The sequence below is a fragment of the Cynocephalus volans genome, chromosome 2 (genome assembly GCF_027409185.1).
Source record: "Cynocephalus volans isolate mCynVol1 chromosome 2, mCynVol1.pri, whole genome shotgun sequence".
Classification (NCBI taxonomy): Eukaryota; Metazoa; Chordata; class Mammalia; order Dermoptera; family Cynocephalidae; genus Cynocephalus; species Cynocephalus volans.
Genome location: NC_084461.1, coordinates 224,643,451 through 224,668,140, shown reverse-complemented (window position 1 = coordinate 224,668,140; position 24,690 = coordinate 224,643,451). Strand labels below are relative to the sequence as shown.

At 49.7% G+C, this 24,690-nt stretch overlaps 1 protein-coding gene across 1 annotated transcript in view; it reads left to right on the top strand.

Annotated features, from left to right (window-relative positions):
• The first annotated feature begins 1,384 nt into the window (after positions 1 to 1,384).
• CHAT (choline O-acetyltransferase) overlaps positions 1,385 to 24,690 on the top strand; it is a 52,948-nt gene continuing 29,642 nt past the window's right edge. The window contains exons 1-6 of the mRNA XM_063087159.1: positions 1,385 to 1,450; positions 4,187 to 4,378; positions 4,984 to 5,102; positions 6,479 to 6,532; positions 9,851 to 10,031; positions 11,997 to 12,174. Of these exons, the coding sequence (XP_062943229.1) occupies positions 1,385 to 1,450; positions 4,187 to 4,378; positions 4,984 to 5,102; positions 6,479 to 6,532; positions 9,851 to 10,031; positions 11,997 to 12,174 (790 nt within the window). The remainder of the gene's footprint in view (positions 1,451 to 4,186; positions 4,379 to 4,983; positions 5,103 to 6,478; positions 6,533 to 9,850; positions 10,032 to 11,996; positions 12,175 to 24,690) is intronic.

The following is a 24,690-nucleotide window of genomic DNA, read 5'->3' as shown; positions in this document are numbered from 1 at the left end:
CCCACCATCTGTACAGCTTTTACCGACCTGACCTTGTCCTCCCCACCCCCTCAAAACACCAGCCGCTGCTGGGATGTACCCTCATCTGGATGCCTCCTGCTTCTGCTTCACAGTAGGTGCCAGCGTCCATGGCTGGCTGGCTGGCCTGGGGACTGCCCAGTTGGTACCACCCTTACCTGGTGCTGGAAAGTGCTTTACATTCTTTGCATGGGGGGCCAGGCAGCCCCAGTCTCTCCCATCCTTGAGCCTGGTTCGTTCATCTTTCTGGATGCTCTGTTGCCAGAGCCGATTGTGCAGCGTGCCCACACCTGGGCTGTGCTTGCCTCTGGGGAGGGTGGCGGTGGTGGTGGCAGTGGTGGAGGTGGTGGTGGTTGTGGTGGTGGTAGAATGGGCTAAACATCAGCTTTACACTCTTAGGAGAGAATAGTGGGTGGGTTGATGGAAATCTTGGGTGTGTGCAGGCTTAGGTTTAGGGGAATCTCAGAGGGATGAGGTTGTGCTCCACAGCCTTAAAAACCAAACTTTGTCCCCCTTGGCCTGCCTTACTTCTACTGTGCCTTTGAAATTAATCTGCCTTTCCCCAGGCTAAGTCAGGTGGCTCCTAGGGGCCCTGGCTTCCCAGCTTCCCTGCATCACCTCTTTCTGCCTAAGTCACAGTCTGTCTGGCAGGCCCCAGGGTCTCCCCTGTCCTGGCAGCTGGTCAGGCTTCCAATCAGCCCAGAGTGCCTTCTGGAGTTCAGGGCCAGGGCGGGCCTTGGAGTCACTCACACACACGTGCATTCACGCATGCACACACTCCTTTTCCTCAGCTCACCAACATGCATCCTCCTCCATGCCAGGCCCCAGACAGGCACCAGAGGTGATGCACTGAGCACAGCAGGGATGGTCTTGCCCTCAAGAAGCTCATGGTCTAGTGGGAAAGAGAGATTTGAATCAGCCAAGCACATATCTATTGGGTCCCAGGCAGGAGTAGAGCAAGTATTCTCCCAGTGTCCTTCCCCTCCCCCCATGGATTCAGAGCTGGCAAGTCCAGCCCTGCTCCCTCCAGTGCTGCCCTGGGTGGTCAATAGGTTGGCTTTGGGTGGCAGCAGCCTCCTGAGAGCAGGTCCCAGCTGGAAGCTCACTTCAGGACCCACCCTCTCCCGTCTGGGGGCTCAGAGGATATGATGGTTAGGGGGACAGGTCTAGGGGTCGAGACTGGAGCCAGGCCTGCAATGATGCCCCTATACACTGCTGTTGGGCCTGGCCTCCTCACGGGGCAGGGGTGAGGTCAGGGTGTGGGAAGTGAAGGGTTCATGGCAGCCTATGTGGCTGTTGTGTTAATGCCTCCCCCTTCTCGGTCCCCAGGCCTGCACCTCTACTTCCTGGACTAGGAGTCACCAAGATGCCCATCCTGGAAAAAGTCCCTCATAAGATGGCAGCAAAAACTCCCAGCAGTGATGAGGAGCCTGTGAGTGACTTTTGGAACCCTCTCTCTCATCCCTGTTCTTCCCACTCACATGTCCTTCTTGCTTCCAGAACATCCTGAGTGGAACTGGTCCCTAGCCTTTACCCGGCCCCCAGCCCTGCACTCTCCTGGGCATGAGGCCCAGGCTGCAGCCCTACCTCAGCCTGCAGAGGAGCCTGGGAGGGATTGGAGGGGCTGAGAGTGGCATCAGGAGGTGCCAGGGAAATGCTGACAGCCACACTTCCTGACCCCAAGGCCAGGGAGAGCCCCTGACTTGGGCCAGGTACTGTCTTTCCTCCCAGGGCCTCCCCACACCCCAAGTTCCACTTTGGATGGCTTTGAGCCTAGTGGGGTTGCCTTAGAGTGAGGCTGAATTCTGTACTCTGAGTCCTACTATATCCCAGCCCCAGCACCTATGCTAGTGCAGCCCTGGAGCCTTGGGCGCCATCGCCCACACTGGCCTCCCTAGGCAGGCATCCTCCCTCCTGCCCCAACCAGCCATTGAGTGAGCACAATTCTGGTTCCAGGTTGTTGCACGGAGTGGTCCTCTCCACACATGTCTTTTTGCCACCCTCTTTCCCTCCCCGAGCCTTTCTTCAAAACTGATCAGAACTTCCTGACTTTTCCCCATGAAATTGCTTACTGCATTGCCCCAACCTCTGCAGCTGACAAACACTCCTGTTGTCACCTCTGGTTCACGGCATGTCATCTCTCTCCCCTATGGGACTGTGGCTTCCTTAAGAGCAGGCTCTGTCTCTCTATTGTCTCTGAGTCCAGCCCAGGGCCTGGCTCATACAAACTGCCCAGGAAATGGGTATTGACCTTAGATTCCAGGATCCAAAGACCCTTGTCAGACCAGGAGAGTCTGGGAGGACCCTGTGAGGCTGAAATGTGTGAGCTGAGATTTCTTGCTTCATTCCCTTTTACCCATCTCTGACTCCCTGTGACTCAGGCTGAGTCCCAGAACACTGTCAAAGCCCAGAAGAAAGGTGGCCGTTTCCAACCCAGGCTCCAACCATATCTGCTGGCACTCTTGACCAGGCCACCAACTGGGCTGGGCTTTCTGTAGGTACTTGCCCACCCACCCACCACACAGGCCCCCCAACTGCAAGAGAAAGAGGAACTAGAGTAGCTGGGTGGGGGTCCAGGACATGGCTCACTGGGAGTGGGCTAGGCAGCTGGGGATGCTGCCTAGACTTGTCCTCGCAGTTCCCCAGGGCAGGAGTAGGCTGTAGTTGGCCCAGACACCGCTCCCCCCCACCAGAGCAGCAAACTATCTAGAGACAGGATCAGACAGGCAGAGGAGGACTGTCATTTACCCATCAGCATACACTCACAAGGCCACCTCCCGCTGCCCGGGGCACAGCAGCAGGAGCAGAGCCCAGGTGCTTTCAATCCACAACCCCCAGGGTGGGACTAACTCTTAGCTGCTTCTGGAAATTCACCACCTTTCCTAAAGGAAGGCAGCCCACTATCTGCCAACTTTGTACAATTTAAGCAATAAAGTTAAAAGCCTTCTTTTCCTGTTGTCACCTGCTAAGTGAGGGAGAAAGAAAAGAGAAGAAAGAAGCGAGGGGAGGGAAGAAGAACCCAGGAGAAAGAGGCAGAGGGACATGGGGTGAAGGGTGATTTCGGCTCCCAGCCCTGCCACCAGACTGCTGCATGACCTTGGTCTAGGCTCTCCACTCTCTGGGCCTGTTTCCTCACCTGCAAAAAGGACAAAAATCCCTGCCCTGGCTGTCACAAATTGAAGCCACACGTGAGACCCTCACATGAACAGGGCTGGTGAACTGGGAAGTGCAGCCCCTTGGAGGAGGGTAGCAGTGGGGGCTCTGCGCAAATTCCAGCCACGCTCTGCACTCCCAAAGTTATGGGTTTCCTCTTAGGAATTCCTCTGGAGGGGCAGGGGACGGTCACCTTATCCCATTTGATGATATGCTATGTGGGGCCAGTTGTTTCTCCCTCTTGGGTAGAAATCGTTGCTTGTGTCCTGCAGATGAGGAGCGGAGGCTTGGAGAGATATGGAGAGGAAGAACTTCCACTGCACCCCCCCCCAATCCCCACATGGAACAGACCCCCCTTGCCTTGGTTTCATAACTGGGAGGGACTTGACAAGGAGCTCGGGGCATGAGCCATCTTCCCAGAAAGCATCTTGTAGAATTCTGGTCATTAGGGCAGCACCAAATGACATCTCCCACCCAAACCACCTCCTACCTGTTCATCTCTCCATAAAAGCAGCACCGTTTGGGTCCAGATACCAGTTAGATTCCAGAGCCCCCCCTGGGAACAATTCTGAAATTAAGAGTGATCAGTGTCAACAATATCAATAACAGGACCATTTCATCTTAGACCCACCCTTCACAGTTTATAAACACTTTTATATCCATTATGTCTTTGATCCTATGAGAGGTAGGGGTTATTACCCTGTCTTACAGGGAGAAAAACTGAGAAACAGAGGGAGGGTGATTTGCCCAAGGTCACACAGGTGATCAGCAGCAGGGCCAGGGTACGAACCCAGGTTTGTCTGGTGCCAACATCATGATCTTTTTCCTCTGTACTTTGTGTCCTCCTGGGGGCACAGCACGGTGGGGTTCAGAAAGCAGGAACTTCCTGAATTCATAATTCTGCTGAGCCAAGCCCTAGAAACAGACAGATCTGAGGCTAGAAAATAGGATGGGGCAGAACAAGACAGATCGTATGGATCAGCTTGGGGGTGGGCATGGGTCACATGTTTTCCAGGGGCTGCCTAAGCTGCCAGTGCCCCCACTGCAGCAGACCCTGGCCACCTACCTGCAGTGCATGCGGCACCTGGTTCCCGAGGAACAATTCAAGAAGAGCCAGGCCATCGTGCAGCGGTTTGGGGCCCCTGGTGGTCTTGGTGAGACCCTGCAACAGAAACTCTTGGAGCGGCAGGAGAAGACAGCCAACTGGGTAAGAGTTGCTGGAAGGGAGCAGGAAGCAGACGTAGAGTCAGACAGAGGGATTTAGGTGAGGGGCAGGTAGGTGACAGAGATGGAGCAGATGGGGGGACAGCAGGACAGGGATGGGGGACAGATGGGAACTGACAGGCTGCACAGATTGGGGGACAGCAAGGGTGAGGGACAGACAAGATGAGGGAGATAGGGAAAGAGGGGGACAGATGGGGGACAGGAATTGGGGCAACAAGGGATGGAGATGAGGTCAGGGAAGCAGAGAGGGGTGAAAGGCAGGAAGGAGACACATGAGGCTGGGCAGGGACCGGGATGTGGAAGCAACGGGATGGGAAGCTGGGATGGAAGAAAGGAGACAGTGTATGGCGAAGACCAAGGCCGGGCGAGTGTATTAGGGAGCATGCAAGCTCTAGTGCATAACTGGGGCTCAGTGTCTGCTTGTGGAATTAATGAACAAACAAATGAATGAATGATTCGATGAAGTGTCCTGATTTTCCCTCGGGGCTGCCAGGACAGGACTGGTCTTCCCTGCTGGCAATCTGCCCTTGTCTGGGAGGGGTGTATGTAGCCATCTGGAGTAATAGCAACCCCCTGCCCTCCCTGCAGGTGTCTGAGTACTGGCTGAATGACATGTATCTCAATAACCGCCTGGCCCTGCCCGTCAACTCCAGCCCTGCTGTGATCTTTGCCCGGCAGCACTTTCAAGACACCAATGACCAGCTAAGGTGAGGGCACTGTACTCCTGTGCTCCCAGATTGGGAACCCGCCCAGGGTAGGGGGCCTGGCCCCAGTGCCAGGAAGGAAAGGCCAAAGTTTGTGCCTTGGCTGAGCTTTCTGGGGCCAAATGCTCTGATACAGTGGCCGCCCAGGCTGTGGGGCTTCCTCAGAATGTATTTATTTGGGGTGGTATGAGCACTAATGGAGGTATAGGTCTCAGGTGTCCCCATGGCAGTCTTGACCTGGCCAAGGTCTGGGGAGAGGCTGCAACTGCACAGTCCCTGTCGCTGGGACACACTGCCCCAGGCTGTCCGAGGGGGCCCCTGCTGCCCTCCAGAGCCCTGGCTCTGAACAGAGGCTCCAGAGGAGGGAGAAACCGTTCCTTCCTGCCAGCCACCGCCAGAGCCTCTGCCATCTGCTGCAATTTCAGAGCTCACTGAGCTGCAGCAAGGGCCTCTGGGACCACTGATGACGGTGGAGGGTGGGGCAGAGAGGAGAGGTCTTCCTGCTGGAGTCTCTCAGAGTCTCTGGCCTCAAGACTTGAGTGGGGCAGATGGTAAGGATAGTTCAAAGGCAGGACAGGCCAAAGTGGGCTGAGAAGAGGCAGGGTCCACCTCAGCCTCTGGGCAGGGCTTGGCCACACTAGGAAGACCCCCCACCACCCCTTCCCACCCAAGACCAGCTCAACAGAATGCTGGCCAGGAAGCTGTCTCCTTCCCCTTGCCCCGGGCAGAAGGATGCAAGTGGATGGACAGACAACTTGTGAGAACAGTTCTCCAGATTGCATCAGAGGGTCGTTTTCCTCCCCGGTGCAGTTAAGCCAGGCCTCATTTGTCCACGGACAGTCAAGACGGCACAGTCCCTGCACTGTTCTCTGGTGCCTTTCCCCCCAGTGCTCGCTTCCCTTTTTATAGCAGCAGGAGACTAAATGACTGACTTTCCCCGGGAGTCTGGATGTTCCAGAACTCCAGTGCAGACCTGGGACTGGCCTTTCCCAGGAAGAACTGTCTCCTGCCATTCAGCCCTTTTCTGCCTGCTCAGGGCCCCTTCCGGCTCCCCTCTCCTCAAGGTGACTCCACTTTCCGCTCCTCTCCCTCGGGAGCTGCTCCACCCCCAGTCTTCACCAAAGGACCATTTTTAATCCAAGGCTTGTGATGGGCTGACAGCATTGGGGGTGGGGGCAGCAGGAACCACATCTGGTTAGTGTACCACTGGGGCCTGACATATGGTGGGTGACCGTTGAATTTGGAACAGAGAGGGAGGAATAAAGGGAGAGGAGGGAGGGAAAAAGGCAGAAAAAAGGAAGGGAGGAAGGAGGGGAGGAAGAGAAGGGGCAGGGCGGCGGGCCCTGGGAGGAGAGGCTCAGGCCTGGCTCTCTCTGCAGGTTTGCAGCCGGCCTCATCTCAGGTGTGCTCAGCTACAAGGCCCTGCTGGACAGGTAGGACTGGGTCCACCTGGGGAGGGCAGCACCCTGTGCTGGTACAGTCTGCTTATGTGTCTGTTTCCCTGCTGCTCTAGATAGGGAGCTCCAGAAGGCAGGGCCCTTGTTCATTCCCAGCTCCCTGTTCTCTGTTCCTGTCACAGAGCAGGTGACCCACTGCCTGCCCCCCCAGTGTCAGGAGAACCTATAGCCCAGCTGGCCCTTTTCCTGGAGTAATCACCGTCCTTCCTTGATCTTTTTAAAATGCCCCTTCCATCCATTCCTTGTATGTTCCTTGGTGTGAATTAGTTTGTGGGAATCTGGAGAACCTGCTGGAAGGTGGAGGAGGAAGAGGGGTGGACTAAGGTGATGGCGAGCCCAGCTTCGCTGCATGGAGAAACCGTCTCTGCCCTCTGAGCCTGCTTCCTCAGCCCCACCAAGCTCAGTGCACACAGGGATATTCTGACAGCAGGAGAGAGCGGCACAAGCCCAGTGGGTTGTCTTCAATTTTAGGAGAAAGTCCCTATCCTGGCCAAGCCCCAGGGTGACCAGGTGTAGCATTGGGTCCCCGGAGGTAGAGAATATAGGGCATCAGGTGCTGGAATAAGAGAGGGGCCCAAAGCAGTGTCCCTTGCTCAAATGAGGAAGCAGAAGCTCAGAGAGGTTCAGTAACTTACTCATGGTCACACAGCCAGGAGCCAGCAGGGCATGGTGGGCATGAGGGGCAAACCTCACTCTCTGTTCAACTTGATCCAACTCAGTCTTTACCCAGCCTTAGGGCAGAGGCTCAGACTCACAGCCCCTCCAGGGTAGGGCTGCTCCCTCTGGAGAGGAGGGGGCAGGGCTCCCAGACCCAAAGGGCAGAGCACTCAGGGCTCAGGCCCTGGGGTCAGCAGACCTGAATTCAGACGCCAACAGAACTAGATGTGTGGACGTTGGGGGATGGCTCGTAGCTATGGTCCCCTGTCTCTCAATGGGAGCAGCGATAGCAGCCTCCTCTCGGGGCCATCGTGGCACACAGCAGACTCTCTCCTCTCACTCTTCTAACTGCCAGGCCTTTGGGCTGCTGTCTCTCTCCCTCGTGGGCAGTACCCTGCCTCCTCCCAGGAGTCACTCCTCCAGCTCACAGCCCAGCCTGTTGTCAAAGAACCTCATCCCTTACAATACCCCAGCTGGACGGTGGAAGAGGGAGGGTATGGGTCTGGGGACTTTGTACCCATCCAAGGCTGACAGTCTAGACCCTGGACTCTTGTGTACATGTGCATGTGGACACGTGTGTGTGTGCACACTCACACACACATGCCCAAGCATATCCACATGAAATTCCCACGTCCAATGGCTGTAAATGTCATAAGGCTGGAACATTTCCCAAGCGCCTGTTTTGAACCCTTCATTCATTCGTTCATTTATTCACTTTGCGATGTATTGATGCTGGAAAGATAAAGAGAAATAAGGTGCCATCCTGCCCTCAAAGGGCTTTCAGACTGTTGGGCAAGACAGACACATAAACAGACACAAAATGCAGCTTCGTGCCTCCCCCAGAGCCCCAGACATCCCCACTGGGTACTCCCTGTCGTTGCAAGCGAGCCCAGTGGAGCTCTGGATCCCCTCCCCTTGCCTCGCCTCTCACTAAGTGCACCCCGGCTGGTAAGTCCAGGAACCTAGAAGATACCTGTGCCTGCTCCTCCTCCCTTGCCCCACATCTAATCCTCCAGAACACACCCCCAAACCTCCCCCTGCCTCTCTCCTCCCCCACGGCCCACATGGCCCCCTTCCTTGTTCTTCCTGTGACCCTGTTGTCCATTCTCCACATATAACCAGGGTAACTTAAAAAGCAAAATATGAACCCAATCATGCCTCTGCATGCTAAAGCCTCCCATGGGCTCTCACTGCATCGAGAACAAAATGCCATCTCCTTAGCACTGCGGCCCCATGCGACCTGACCCTGCACATCTCTTGACTCGGCTATAACCTTGACCTTGGTGTTATCAGCACCACTCTCTAACCAACTGAACTAAACAGTCAGCTTCTTTCTGCTTTTGACCAGAGCTTCTCAAGCTAACTCTGGAAAAGGACCAATTTTTCTTTAATTTTGTAAAATTTTTGTAAAACACAACAGAAAAGGAATTACTGAAAAATGGTGCAAAGGTACAAAATATGAGACCACATGTTTTATTGCTGGATTCAACAGACATAACTTTCTCATTACATTGCTGCAAGCGCTTCTGGATTCCAGCACTCACCCTGCCAGTGGTTAACCTGGGCAGTTCAGTATGTTGCCCACACTGCCCACTTCTTACTCCTCAGGCTCAGCTCAATCATCTGGGCCTCAGTGAAACTGTCCCTAGCCACCTCCTTCTGTCCCTGCCAGTCACTGTGTCTTCACTCTGCCTCATTACCTGATAGCCCCCTGTTTACCAGTTTGCTGCTTATTGTCTACTCCCCACCAATACATCCCAGGATCTGCACACCATTAGAGCAGGAAATGGTGCCCAGCACAGAGGAGGTGCTCAGCAAATATTTGGTGGCTGAAAGGGTGGAAAGATGAATGGATGGATGGATGGATGGATGGATGGATGGATGGATGATGGATGGATGGATGGATGATGGATGGATGGATGGATGATGGATGGATGGATGGATGATGGATAGATGGATGACATATGATGGATGGATGGATGGATGATGGATGGATGGATGGATGATGGATGGATGGATGGTGGATGGATGGATGGATGGTGGATGGATGGATGGATGGATGGATGGATGGATGGATGGATAGATGGTGGGTGGGTGGGTGGATAGATGGTGGATAGACAGATGGGTGCGTACATGGAAGGAAGGGAGGGAGGGAGGGAAGATAGACACAAGGGATGCTGAGACCACAGGGGAAAGAGAACTTTCTGCCTTGAACTCAGAGGAGGCGTCTAGAGAAGATGATGAAGGAGCAGGTTCCTAAAGGAAGAGGAAGGAGTTTTCTAGACAGAACAGTTGAGTGCAGGGGTGCGGCAAAGGCGTGCCACGTGAAGATCAGCATAATAAAGGCACAGAAGGCTAAATGGCAAGGTCTGCACATGCAGCGGGTGAAGCATGGGTGAGGGTGGATTTGAGAAAACGCAAGGGTCTCCATGGGCCATGGAAATGGGGCACTCCTCTCCTTTAAATAGTGGAGAATTGAACTCTGCAACTGACTTCATGGTGCATTTCTGGGTTTTGTGCTCCAGTTTGCCTTATCAAGTTACAATAAAACTAATTCCATTTCCCTCTCTCCCCCTCACCCCCCTCACGACTTCCCACCTCCCTTTCCAATCTCCCCTCCTCCCTGTCCCCCTCCAGCCACTCCATTCCCACTGACTGTGCCAAGGGCCAGCTGTCAGGGCAGCCTCTTTGTATGAAGCAGTACTACGGGCTCTTCTCCTCCTACCGGCTCCCTGGCCACACCCAGGACACGCTGGTGGCCCAGAAAAGCAGCGTCATGCCTGAACCCGAGCACGTCATCGTGGCCTGCTGCAACCAGGTAAGCAGCTCCTTGTCACCGCTGCAGTCTCTCGGGCTTGGGGAGGGGTGTGGGGCAGGCAGTAGCCATGCGTGCTCATCCATCATCCATTCCTGCTTCTCCGAGGGTGCTCAGCCCACTTCCCAGAGGCACATGGTGAGCTGCGGCACAGTGGCCCCAAAGCAGAGTAGGAACTTCCGGTCAGGCCCCCTGCTCTCCACCAGTTGGCTTTTAAGAACAAGGAAGATGTCGCTTAGAGAACGCCCTCCAGAGCCCACACTTCAGCCCTGACCAGCCAGGCCAGTGGAAGAACTGCCTGGATGGACGGGGTCATGAACGAGCACTAGCATGGCCTCAGTGCCTGCATCTGTACACACAGTCACCCAGGCCATGGCCTTTCTGGAGACCACACACGGGCAGACGGACAGAGTTGTAGACGGACTGACTGATGGGACCGCCTATGTGCCAGACCATGGGTTCCGCACTCCCAGCATTCGTCCCATTTAACCCTCACTATAACCTTGCAGAGCAGGCCTTCAAGTATCTGTTTGACAGATGAGGAAATGGGAAACAGACAGGTTAATTGGTTTGTCCAAGAGTGGGAAGGACTCCGAGGTCTGGCCGTGCCCTAAGCGCTCTATCCTCTGCTGCTCAGGTCTTCAGATGGGTTCCACAGAGCCACAAGGGCCCCATGGGGGTCTGAGGGACAGGCTGAGCTGCAGGCTCCTGACCCCTTCCCAGTGCCCCCCACACTGTACATTCTATGTCTTGAGCCTTCATATAAATATTTCATGTGACGCAAAGTTTGGTGGGGTTTTTTTGCTAAAACCCAGGTTTGACAACCATCCCAGGGACTCCCCTGACACTTGTCCTGTAGTATTTTCTTTTGGGGCTGATCTCACATTTTTGTAAGTTTGGAGCTCAGTGAAATCTGCCATCTGAGGGTGGCTGTGACCCTGTCCCAGACTTGAAGGCCGACCAGGAGGCCTCCCAGTCCACCTGACACTCTGGCCAGCCAGTCACAAAATGAGGGTGACTCTATCTCCAATCAAAAGTCAAACCCAGCATTTCTCAGTCCCCACACACCATAGTATCCACCCCTTCCAGAAACACTCATGGGGCTCCTGCTCCAGACCAGGCCATGTGGACCCTGCTCAGGGCAGGGGACGAGGTACTCATGACAGTCAGCTGAAAAAAGTGTCTGGACCTGGGTCTAGGAACAGACCCTTCATAAAGCTGAAGTTCTGACCTTCGAAATGACATCACCACAAGGCTTACATACAAAGCACATGTATGGACACACGTGGATGTGCACATGTATACACAGAGTGCTCTGTGTGTTGGTTTTCCATTTTAATCTTCATCTGCATATCATTTGCTGGCTTGCTTTTTTTCTGCACTCACCACTGTGTTTGAGATCTGCCTAGTAGCTCTATCTCAAACTAGTCTATTTTGCTTAATGGCTGGATAGGCCAGCACTGGACGAGTACACTGCATTTTACTGAGCCATCCCCTCCTGGAGAATGCTGAAGGTCTCTACCATTTTGCTATCACAAACAAGGCTGCTATGCACATTTCTTCGCATGTCCTCCAGTGCATGCGGGTGTGCTCCTCTAAGCCGCAGGCAAAAGTGTGCATTCACAAGTGCGATTGCTGAGTCACGGGTGTGCACATCTTTAGTTTTGATGGACAGTGCCCTCCAACAGCTGTTGTCCTAATTTATAATCCATTCCCATAAACATGAACTGGGAACCACAAAAGCAAATTTTTTTTGGCTAAGTTTAATCGGGCCTTCTTTGATTGGGGACATCTTGGAGCCCTGCACAGCCAACAGCACTGGTTTGGTCCCCAAATTGTGACTATTCAGAACCACCAGATACCTTGGGGACCTTGGGCCTGAGCAACCCCTCTCCCGCACTCATCTGCGAAGGCCAGTGCCTTGGGCCAGCTGCCACCAGTGACGTGTTTGACCTGTTTCCCCCACAGTTCTTTGTCTTGGACGTTGTCATTAATTTCCGCCGTCTCAGTGAGGGGGATCTGTTCACTCAGTTGAGAAAGATAGTCAGAACGGCTTCCAACGAGGAAGAGCGTTTGCCTCCAATCGGCCTGCTGACGTCAGACAGGAGGAGCGAGTGGGCCGAGGCCAGGACGGTCCTCGTGAAAGGTCAGCAGCAGTGCCCGGCGCGTCTCCGGCTCGTCCCGTCCTCATGCCCTTCAGCTTTCCCTCCTCCAGGGCGGGCAGCACGGCCTCATCCCCATTAGCCATAGCACGGGGAGCTGGGGCCTCCCTCCAGCCCAGGACTGGAAGCAAGTCCTGCGGTCAAAGCTGAGGGCACCTTCTGTGCCCTCGTGTTCTGTCTGGTGACCTTCTAGCCTGGTGGGTGAGACTAACGGGACTCGTGGGCTGTCTGGGAATATCAGGGGAGGAGAGGTCTGTTGTGCTGCTGGTGGTCTGGGGGCGTTCATTTAGACGTCGCAGGGAGAGCGGTCATATGCGGGGGAGCCCACCTCTGGAACGGTGGCTGGTGCCTCCTTCACCCGACTTCTCCATCCTGGGATTTTTTATCTTCAAGCTGACTCTCTTCCTTCTGGCTGGGTGTTGCTCTTATGAAAGTCTCCAAGCATTCCCACATTATTCTGGAAAATTTTTAATCATCCTTCTGGACACTACTTTTCAAATCCAAAGACAGCCCTCGTTTAAGGAGCTGGATAGAGGGACTTTCTTTGTCGCCCAAGTTAGAGATTCTGGACTGAGAAGCAAGACTTCTATGAGTCTCTATCAGCCCCTTGGGATTTTGGGGGGCCAGGCAATCCTTTCAGAGCCCCTGTGGGTCTAAAACTGTGAACCTTGGGCTAGGCCTGGAAGTTTGAGAGACAGAGAAGGGAGGTCCCTGCCCCTCAGCAGCCAAACGATAGGAACAGGGGAATAGAAGGCACTTGGGGAGGAGGATTCAAATACACAGGAATGTGATGCTTTCCCACGTAAGGAAATAGAGACAGCAGGTGCTGAATAAGTGCTCTGGGACTTCAGAGGGGAGGGAGCCCTTCCAAAGGGATCTGGAAGGGCCGTGGTGGAAGAGGTGAGTGAGCGCAGCTGGAGCAGGGAGGGAGGGATGGTGTCCAGGTGGCTGGCTGCTCAGCAGGGATATATCCGTCCACTCTGCCAGGGGACCATGAGGAGAGCAGCCAGCCAGTGGAGATGGTTGTGCTGGAAATCCTAGGGGCTGGCTCCCTGAAAATAGGCACTTGCATTTTCTGGTCCCTCTCTCTAGAAGGTTCTTCCCCCAGAGCCACTGGCTCCTGGCAGCATGCAGAGTTCAGCTCAGGTGTCTCAGCCTCAGGCCCTCCTTGAGCATTCTCCCTCACATCACACCCTCCAGGCACCATGGCCCACTCTCTGAGGGCAGCTTGCATTTGTTTGATCAGCACTGATGATCTGCTCCCTCCCCCAGCCTATGAGGTCTAGAGGACAGGGCCTTGTCTGTTTGGTCAGCAGCCCATTTACATTAACTAAACAAAAGAGTGATTACTAGTGATACCAGGGGCTCAGACTTATTTCCCACCTCCCAATCAATTATTCTTTTATCCCAATTAATTGTTCTTTTATCCAATTATTGGGTGCCTGCTGACTGCTTGGTCCTAAATAGGGGGCTGCACGGACCACAGGGAGGTGTGAGAGCTGACTCTGTTCTCCAGGACCTCCCACCAGGTTGGGGAATTAATAGCTCATCTTTTGAAAGTGAGTTAACTCCCTCAGGAGACCATGGTGTAATCAGATCCCATTCCTCTCCCCTCCAGGGACAGAAACAGGCATCAAAATAATCGCCTCTGCTTCCAGCGTGGTTTCCACTTTATTAGCAGGCCAGGCCCAAGATGACTCCTCTAGGACTGACCAGGATCGCCTGGAGGTCTAAGCACTTGGGCTGTGCTAATCAGAATTAATTTGTTAATGGCACTTGATCTGGCTTTCTGAATGGAAGTGCTGTTTGTGAAGGAAGCTTGACAGAAAGGAGGGGACATGCACTCTCCCCTTGGGCAGTCCGATTAATCCAGTTAACACCAACCAACCTTGTCATCTGCACAGCAGGAAACCAGTCCCTCACAGAGCCCTGCTCCCCAGAGCAGCCCCTGCCCACAGGAGGGAGACAGGGAGACCATGAAGGAAATGATTTCCATCTCATTGTGAAAGATTACAGCAGCTCGGGCAAGGGTTGAGCATAAAGATGGAAAGACCTGGATGGGGTCTAGACATATTTCAAGGCAGAAGAATCAGGAAGGAAAAGCGAAGCAAGAGAGCCTCTGGGTTTTTTATTTGAGCCACTAAGCTCAAGTCAACAGGTGGGGGAGTAAGTGCAGAGTGGAGAAGTCCTTCCTGATCGCGTTAGGTCTCAGATGCCTGCGTCATCTATGTAGAGATGTCAAGTTTGATCTCAGTGTCTGGAGCTCAGGGAGAGGTCAGTACAGAGATATAAATTTGAGAGCCATCAGCATATCCATGATACTTAAAGTTGTGGCCCTGGATGAGATCATCTAGAAGCAGAAGCGTGGGGCCAGGGGGTCAGGTAGAGAAAGATGCAAAGGCGATTGAGAAAGAGCAGCCAGTGAAGTAAGGGAGAGCCAGGGGACGAGTCCAGATCCAGGAGGAACGAAAGCAGCGTCCAGCCACATGGGATGCTGCTGGGGCTCGAGGAAGAGCAGGACAGGGAAGAGACACCAGGTTTGGCAACCTGGATGTTGCCAGGGAGCTTGACCAGGGCCGGGCAGGAGAAGTGGGAAGGATGAATGGTGTGCGCTGATGCAAACGGTCCAGCAGCAGAAAGACACTGTCGATGAGGTGGTCGATGCATAGAGCCGGTGAGCCTGGTGGACTCTTTTCAGACACTTTGGTATTAAAACGAGCAGAAAAATGAGAGAGTTTCTGGAAGAGGATGGGGATCAAGAGGAGAGGCAAATGCATGGAAGGAACCCAGTAAAAGCAATTGTTGAGAAGGAGAGAGGAGATAAATGGAGTGGGAACCCAGAGGACAAGAGGCCTGTGGCTGGTGCAGGGAAAACTGCAAACCTGGGGCACGAGGAGGCACCTGGTCTCAGATCAGCAGTGTGGCAGCTGTGAGCTGAGAGAGGCGAGGGTAGGATTCGGAAGACAAAAAAAAAAAAGTATGAAACTTTATAAGATTTATAGACTGTGTTGAGCTCATGTATGAGGATATGGGGTCATACATTTTAGGGGAAGCTAATTAGGATTGTTGTGCAGTTTTTCCCCCCACAATGTTCAGCAGCTCAGGTTCAATCAAGGAAAAGGGGGGTCATGGGGTCCAGCCAGATTTGGTGAGTATGACTGAGGGAGAGAGGGGAAGGTATGGCAAGGGAATGGCTGGACTGTGGGAGTGTGAGCTGCGTGAGAAGGTGTACGCGTGTGCTCAGGCTGCCATAACCAAATGCCACAGGCTGAATGGCTTGAACAACAGAAATTTATTGTCGCACAGTTCTGAGGCTGCAAGTCTGAGGTCAAGCTGTCAACACGGCTGCTTTCTTCTGAAGTCTCTTGCTGCCTGGCAGACGCCGTCTTCGCCCTGTGTCCTCACACGGTCTCTCCTTTGGGTGTGGCTGTGTCCTTGTCTCCTCGTCTTGTAAGGCCACCAGTCATATTGATCAGGGGCCACCCATATGACCTCATTTAACATAATCACCTCTTGAAAGCCCTGTCTCCAAATACAGTCACATTCTGAGGTGCTGGGGTTGGGCTGTAGCATGTGAATCTGGGGGCACACACGTCAGCCTGTCACGGGAGAGAAGGGAAACACAGAGTAGAGGACGGATGGGGGATGGGCAATGGGGCCGATGGGCTTTGGGGGCTTGGCGAAGTCCGATGTGCTCAGTGGGGTTACAGTATGTGAACTAGAAAACCAGGGTGTGGGATGCTTGAAACTGAGCCCTCGGAGGTGGGGAGTCTGGTTGTGAGAAGCTCCCAGATCTCGGGAGTAGGTGCAGAGGTTGGACTGTCCAAGGTGGGGAGGTTGAGGATTTGAGAGGCGAGGTTGTGGGCTGGGTCACCCATATGAATCTCTGAGTTACCGAGAATGACAGCTCAAGCAGTGATGGGCAGGAAGAAGGTGAACCGGGAGCCTGCATCTTCGTGATGGGGGTCATCAGGAGGTCGACAGCACACGATGGCCGTGGGGATATGTCTAAGGGCTCTAGCTCCAAAGGGAAAGGAGGAAGGAGGACTCATTTCGAAATGGGGACAGGGAGAAGGCAGCCATCTACCCACCCTGGCCCTGGGGCACGTGAGTGTGAAGGAAAACAACAGGGTCCTACGAGTAGGTGGCAGGGAAGCAGGGCCTCAGGGGGGCGCCACGCACCGGGTGAGGCAGAAGGTGAGCGGTGAGCCATGCAGGGCAACTGGTCCATCTCAAGGCCAGCGCCCCGAAGGGCTCAGGAAGGAGGAGAGGAGAGCGGTGAGGGCTGAGCGCCCTTAGGGGACTCGTGGAGCGGTGGGGTGGGAGCACCAGTGAGCCGCCCGGGGACGGTGGTCATCATTACCTGCAAGGCTCTCTCCCCATGAAGGCTCAGCTGCCTGGCTGTACTTGGGATGAGGGTTCTTCCTGGCTGACAGCAGTCTCCTGATTCATGCCGTGGAATGGGTTGAGCGACTCCAGATCTTCTCAGCTGAAGCCCCGAGGTCCCCACCTCCCTTCCTGGGGCCTGGGTACAGAGACCAGTTCCTGTGGGCATGGGTCCCAGGCACGTGCTGTCCAGCAGGAAGCCTCAGCCAGGCTGAGTCCCTCTCATCCTGGAGGCCTAGACCAAGGAGGCTGAGTTCAGATGGAATGAGTCTCTGAGTTCTCATGAGATCAACTGAGGCCTGGTGGGGCAGGGGCTTGTCTCCCCCCACCCACCCTTCATCTCCTCAACCCTCTCTCCCTGATTCTCCACCCCCCGTCAACCAGGACAGCCCCCTTCTGTGAGCTCCTAGGCTGCCCAGGGGACTCTCTGCCATGACACTGGGGTAAAGGAGCTTGTGGAGGTCCAGCCTCACGCCAAGCCTGGGCACCTCCCCCACAGTCTTGCATGGCTCTCACACAGAGCTCATGCAGACGTGCACAGGAGCGTGCGAACTGGCATCACTGAAAGCAGTCTGATCATCCATAGGCCAACACCAAGTGCCCTCCTGGGGGGCCAAGGTGCCAGAGTGTGCAGGCTAAAGACCGCAGGAGAGGTTCAGGCAGGGTCCTGAGGGAATGTGGAGCCGTGCTCCCTGCCTATCATAGCCCAGGAGGAACCGAGGCTAAATCCAGGTGGGCTGAGGTCAGTGTGACTCAGCCCTGGCTACAGACTAGGGTTGGCTGACGACATCAGGATCATCTAGAGCATTCCTTAAAAAAACAAAACAGATTCCTGGGCCCCAGTGATTTTCCAGTGGGACAGGAGTGAGGCCAAGGAATCTGTGTTGAAAGCGCCCTGGTGTTTTCACGTTGCAGCCCAGCTGGGAGCCTGCTTATTTAGGTAATAGCAGCTGCCAGGCATCTAGTTCCCCTTTGTGCTTGGCCTTGTCCTGAACGCTTTCTGTCCTTTATTGCCATAAATCTTCATTATGCCTGTGAGGTGGGGATGTCATCCCCACAAACCAGGGGTGGAGGCTGCATCTCCCTGGGGCTGAGCAGTTCCCACCCGTAGAGGTGAAGTTCGAAGTGTCTACCTCCTCGGCCTGAGGTCTGCAGGCAGGGGTGGGATTTGGAAGAAGAGCTGGGGCCTGCACATCCTTACAGGGCCTCCCTCCCCACCAAGCCGTGGGCTGTGGCCTTCCTGAACCCAGGAGGAGCCAACACCGTTATCCTGGTCTGGAAATTTAATTAGACATTCGGCTGTGAGTCTGGAAGACTACAGCACTTGTCAATTTATAGGAAAAGGATGGCCAGCCTGGAGAGCCCCCCCCCCCCCCAGCTTGCTGGCTTTCCTGGGTGCTGCTGTGGAGATCCTGCCAACAGACCTCACAGGCAGCTGCTCTCCATTTACACAGCGCCGTAAATATTTATCCCCAGTAGCCAATTAGAGCCGAGCCACTGCTTTCAAGGAGGGAACTGACAGAAGGCTGCGGTCATGGTTTACAAGAACTTCTCAGGATGGGGGCATTTTGCTATTTAAATATTGTCATCCAGAGCGAGGCAAGACTGCTGATGTTAAAACCAATTACACATTAGCAATAACAACCTTTTTGATTTAATTGGCCCCAGAAATACCTCTTGAGCTCTCAAGGCTGAATGAGATTCTCTCTCTCTGGGGAGGGTCTGGGACCAATGCCCCATCCCATAGTAGAAGCATGAAGGCCTTTACGGACAGGAGCATACCAACAGCAAAAGGCAAGTGGTCCAGGGCAACAGGCTTGGCCTTGACCTGCCCTGCTGATGTCTCCTGCAGTCTGGGCCTCCTAGTCTATAGTATAGAGGTAGCAGCCCGCCTCCGGGTAGGACTGAGAGAACGGTATAATGCAGATGGCCTGGTGTCTGGTGCACAGTGTGTTTGCTAAATGGCAGCTCTTATTAGATTTCAAGAAACACTCCGGGGAATGCTTTGCCCAATGCCATGACCTCTCTGGAAAAATCTGGTGAACCTGAAAATGGGCCCCCGCTGAAAGAACACTGTCCATGTGATCAATAACGATAGTCCCCAGGCCCTCAGGCTGGATGGCCTTAGCTCCTTGTGTGGAATCTGAATGCTGATTAACTCTGCTGTACCTTCTGCTTCCCCTGGGCTCTCCACAGCCCACATGCTGTGTATGCGCACACCCGAGACCTCTCTCCTTCAATCTCTCCTTGGTTGCCATTTCTCTGGCCCTCATTTTTCATTTTATGTGCAGTGTAGTCATAGTAATAGTAATAATAATAGTAATAGTAATAGCAATAGCTGGGGTGCAAGGCAGCTGGGATGTGTTTTTGGTATCTCCTGCCCTTCCCCACCTGCCGCCCTTACCGTAGTTTGGAAGCATGAGAGCTCTGTATATCCTCTGCCTTGGGGGAAGAGTGGTTAGAACCCAGAGGAAGGAGCAGTTCTTGGCTCTTGAGTTCTTTTTTCTTTTTTTAATTAAATTAGATTCATTTGGGGATAACTGTAGACTCACATGCAATTGTAAGAAATAATACAGAGAGATCTCCACATGTGCCCATTTGTCTCCAATGGTAACATCTTGCAAAACCGTAGTAACAGTATCACAACCAGGAGATTCACATTGATACAGCCAGGATGCAGAACATTCCATCACACAAGGATCCCTCCCGTTGTTCTTTTAGGACCACACCTTCTTCCCTCCCACTTCACCCCTCCTTAACTCCTGGCAACCACAAATCTGTTCTCCGTTTCTATAATTTTGTTGTCTCAAGAATGTTATACAAATGAAATCACATAGTATGTATGATTTTGGGGACTGACTTTTCTCACTCATCATCCTTCTCTGGAGATGCATGTGTCAAGTCATTGCTTTTTATTACTGAGTAGTATCTCTGAGTCATTAAAGAAATGTTGTGCCACATTTCTTAAACAATCTACCTATCAAAGGACATCCCAGTTGTTTCCAGTTTGGGACTACTATAAATAAAGCTACTATGAAGGTTTGTATATAGGTTTTTGAGTGAACGTACGTTTGCATTTCTGGAAAAATGGCCAGGAATGAGATTCCTAGATCACATGATAGTTGGATGTTTAGTTTTTTAAGAAACTGATGAAACTGTTTTCTGGAGTGATACTACCATTTCACCTTCCCATCAGCAATGCACACGGGATACAATTCCTCCACATCCTGGCCAACATTTGGTGTTGTCACAATTTTTTATTTTGGCCACTCTGATAGCTGTATGGTAATATCTCGTTGTAGCTTTAATCTATATTTCCCTAATGACTAATGATGTTGAATATATTTTCACATGCTCATTTACTATGTCTTTTGCCCATTTTCTAATTGGGTTGTTTAGAGTTTTTGTTTTATTTTTTACTGTGAGTTCTGAGAGTGGTTTATATGCTATAGATATTAGTCCTTTACTGGATGTGTGATTTGCAAATATTTTCTCCCAGTCTGTAGCTGCCTTTCCACCTTCTTAACAGAGAGTTGGTGAAGCCCAATTTATCAATTTTTCCTTTTATGGATGATGCTTTTGGTGCCAAGTCTAAGAATTCTTTGCATAGCCCTAGATGCCAAAGCTTTTCTCCTATATATTTTTTGTTTGTTTGTTTTATAGTATTACATTGTACCTTCAAGTTTGCAATCCATTTTGAATTAATTTTTGTAGAAGGTATGAGATTTATGTCAAGGCTTCTCTTTTCTTTTTGGCTTGGGATGTCTACTTGCTCCAGCACCCTTTGTTGCAGAGCCCACGCTTCCTCCATTGAATTGCCTTTGCACCTTTGTCAGAATCAGTTGGGCGTGTTTGTGCGTGTCTGGTTTTGGTTGCTCTATTCTGTTCCATCGATCTATGTGTTCATCCCTCTGCAAATACCACACATTCTTGATTATGTAGCTATATAATATGGCTTGAAATTAAATATACGGATTCTCCAACTTTATTCTTTTTCAAAATTGCTTTAGCTATTCTAGTTTCTTTGCCTTTTCATATAGATTTTAGAATAATTTTGTCTGTATCTACAAAAAAATCATGCTGGAATTTTGATGGGAACTATGTTCAACCCGTTTATCAGTTTGGGGAGAATTGACATCTTCACTATGTTGAGTCTTCCAAAGTATGAGCATGATATATCCTTCCATTTACTTAGATATCTTAGGCTTTTTTTTTTTTATTTCTGTCATTAGCATTTTGTAGTTCTAGCATACAAGTCTATGTATTTTTGTTAGATTTACACCGAAGTATTTCTTTTGTTTTGAATAATTGTAAACAGTATTGTATTTTTAATTTTGGTGTTACCATGTTTGTTAGTGGTATACAAAAATATAATTGATTTTTGTATGTCGATCTTGTAGCTCACAACCTTGATGAATTCATTTACTAGATCTAGAAGTTTTGTTTTTGTATTTTGCAGATTCCTTAGGATTTTCTGCATGAACAATCATGTCATATAAAAATAGGGATAGTTTTATTTTTCTTTCTGATCTGTATCTTTTATTCCCTTTTCTTTCCACGTTGCACTGGCCAGAACTTTCAGTATTATGTTGAATAACCGTGGTAAGAGTGGATATCTTTGTCTTGTTCCTGATCTTAGGGGGAAAACATTCCATCTTTCACCTTTAAATATGATGTTAGCTATAGGCTTTTTGTAGATGCTCATTATCAAGTTGAGGAAATTGCCCTGTAAAACTAGTTTTCTAAGATATTTTATCATGAATGAATGTGGAATTTTGCCAAATGCTTTTACTGTATCAATTAGTATAAGCATGAGATTTTTCTTCCTTGGTCTGTTAATATGGTGAACTACGTTGATTGATAGTCAAATTGAACCAGACTTGCATTCCTAGAATAAGCAACACTTGGTCATGGTGTATAATTCTTTTTATATATTGCTTAGTTTTAATTGCTAATATATTGTTCAGTATTTTTGCATCTATATTCATGAGGGACATTGGTCTGTAATTTCTCTGGTTTTATGTTTGTTTTTTGTATTATAATTGTCTTGTGTTGGTATCAGGGTACTACCAGGTTCATAAAATAAATTGGGAAGTGTTTTCTCCTCTTAAATTTTCTGGAGGAAATTGTGTAGATGTGTTGTGAATTCTTTCCTAAATGTGTGGTATAATTCTTCTGTGAAATCATTTGGTCCTGGGGATTTCTTTTGGGGGAGTTTTAAATTTACAAATTCAATTTTTAAAATAGTTAAAGGGCTATTCAAATGATCTGTTTCATATTTGGTGCATTGTGATGGTTTATACTTTCTAAGGGATTGGCCCATTTCATCTTTGTTGTCATTTTTATTTGTGTAGAGCTGTTCATAGTATTCTTTTATTATACTTTTGATGTCTCCAGGGTCTATAGTGATATCCTCTGTTTCATTTTTGTTACTGGTGATTGTGTCGTCCTATCTTTTTTCTTTGTCAGTCTTGCTGAGATTTGATTGGTCATTTAAAAGAAACAGCTTTATTTTCATTGATTTTCTTTTTCCTTCCTGTTTTCAATTTCATTCATTCCTGATCCTTATTATTTCCTTCCTCCTGCTTGCTTTGGGCTTGTTCTGCTCTTCTTTTTCTAGGTTTTTGAGGTAAGAACTTACATTATTTATTTGTTTGTTTATTTAATTTTTTGGCAGCTGGCTGTTATGGGGATTCAAACTCATGACCTCGGTGTTATAAGGCTTAGCTCTAACCAACTGAGCTAACCAGCCAGCCCCTTGAACTTACATTATTGATTTGAGATTTTTCCTCTTTTCTAAAGTAAACATTTAGATCTATAAATTTTCCTCTCACCAATACTTTAGCTGTATCTCACAAATTTTGATATAGTGCATTTTAATTTTCATTCATTTTAGTGTATTTTTAAATTTTCCCTTGAGACTCCCTCTTTGACCCATGGATTATTTAGAAGGGTGTTGTTTAGTTTCCAAATATTTGGAACTTTCTCTGTCCTTTTTCTGTTATTGATTTCTACTTTGATTCTACTGTGTTCAGATGTTGTATGATTTCAATTCTTTCCAATTTGTTAAGGGTTGTTTTATAGTCCTGGATGTAGTCCATCTTGGCATCTGTTCCACAGGTGCTTGAAAAGAATGTACATTCTGCTGTTGTTGAGTAAAGTTTTCTATAAATATCAATTAGAACCTGTCAATTGAAGATATTGTTAAATTATTTTATATCTTTTTTGAATTTCTGTCTAGTTGCTCTATCAATTGTTGAAAGAGGGGTGTGAAGTCTCCTCATACAGTTGTGAGTTTTTCTATTTCTCCTTTCAGTTTTGGCAGTTTTTACTTCACAGATTTTGTGGCATTTTTGTATGTTTGGTACATATGCATTTAGGATTGCTATGTCTTTTTGGTGGATTTACCCTTTATTTTTATGTAATGTTCCTCTATGTCCCCGGTAAATTTTTTTTTTTTTTTTTTGCTCTGAAGTTTACTTTATCTGACATTAATATAGCCATTCCTGCTTTCTTTTGACTAAAGTTTGCATGATATTTTTTTCTTTCCATTTACTTACAATGAACATATATTGTTATATTTAATATGAGTTTCTTGAAGACAGCATATAGCTGGGTAATGTGTCTTTTTAAAAATATATTCTTCCAATCTCTGTCTTTTAATTGGTGTATTTAGATCATTTACATTTAATGTAAATATTAATATATAAAGGCTTAACTCTGCCATTTTATTTTTTTGTTTTTTCTTTGTTCTTTCTGTTTTATATATTAATGTTTAGCTCCCTCCAATAAGTGAGAACATGTGGTATTTCTCTTTCTGTGCCTGACTTGTTTCACTTAATATAATTCTCTCAAGGTCCATCCATGTTGTTGCAAATGGCAGTATTTCATTTGTTTTTATAGCTGAGTAGTATTCCATTGTGTAGATGTACCACATTTTCCGTATCCACTCATCTGATGATGGGCATTTGGGCTGGTTCCAACTCTTGGCTATTGTAAAGAGTGCTGCGATGAACATTGGGGAACAGGTATACCTTCGACTTGATGATTTCCATTCCTCTGGGTATATTCCCAACAGTGGGATGGCTGGGTCGTATGGTAGATCTATTTGCAATTGTTTAAGGAACCTCCATACCATTTTCCATAGAGGCTGCACCATTTTGCAGTCCCACCAACAATGTATGAGAGTTCCTTTTTCTCCGCAGCCTCGCCAGCATTTATCGTTCATAGTCTTTTGGATTTTAGCCATCCTAACTGGGGTTAGATGGTATCTCAATGTGGTTTTGATTTGCATTTCCCGGATGCTGAGTGATGTTGAGCATTTTTTCATATGTCTGTTGGCCATTTGGATATCTTCCTTAGAGAAATGCCTACTTAGCTCTTTTGCCCATTTTTTAATTGGGTTGCTTGTTTTCTTCTTGTAAAGTTGTTTGAGTTCCTTATATATTCTGGATATTAATCCTTTGTCAGATGTATATTTTGCAAATATTTTCTCCCACTCTGTTGGTTGTCTTTTAACTCTTTTAATTGTTTCTTTTGCTGTGCAGAAGCTTTTTAGTTTGATATAATCCCATTTGTTTATTTTTCCTTTGGTTGCCCGTGCTTTTGGGGTCGTATTCATGAAGTCTGTGCCCAGTCCTATTTCCTGAAGTGTTTCCCCTATGTTTTCTTTAAGAAGTTTTATTGTCTCAGGGTGTATATTTAAATCCTTAATCCATTTTGAGTTGATTTTAGTATACGGTGAGAGGTATGGATCTAGTTTCATTCTCCTGCATATCGATATCCAGTTATCCCAACACCACTTGCTGAAGAGGCAGTCCCTTCCCCAGTGAATAGGCTTGGTGCCTTTGTCAAAGATCAGATGGCAGTAAGTGTGTGGGTTGATTTCTGGATTCTCTATTCTATTCCATTGGTCAGTGTGTCTGTTTTTATGCCAGTACCATACTGTTTTGGTTATTATAGCTTTGTAGTATAGCTTAAAGTCAGGTAGTGTTATGCCTCCAGCTTTATTTTTTTTGCTGAGCATTGCTTTGGCTATTCGTGGTCTTTTATTGTTCCATATAAATGTCTGAATAGTTTTTTCCATTTCTGAGAAAAATGTCTTTGGAATTTTG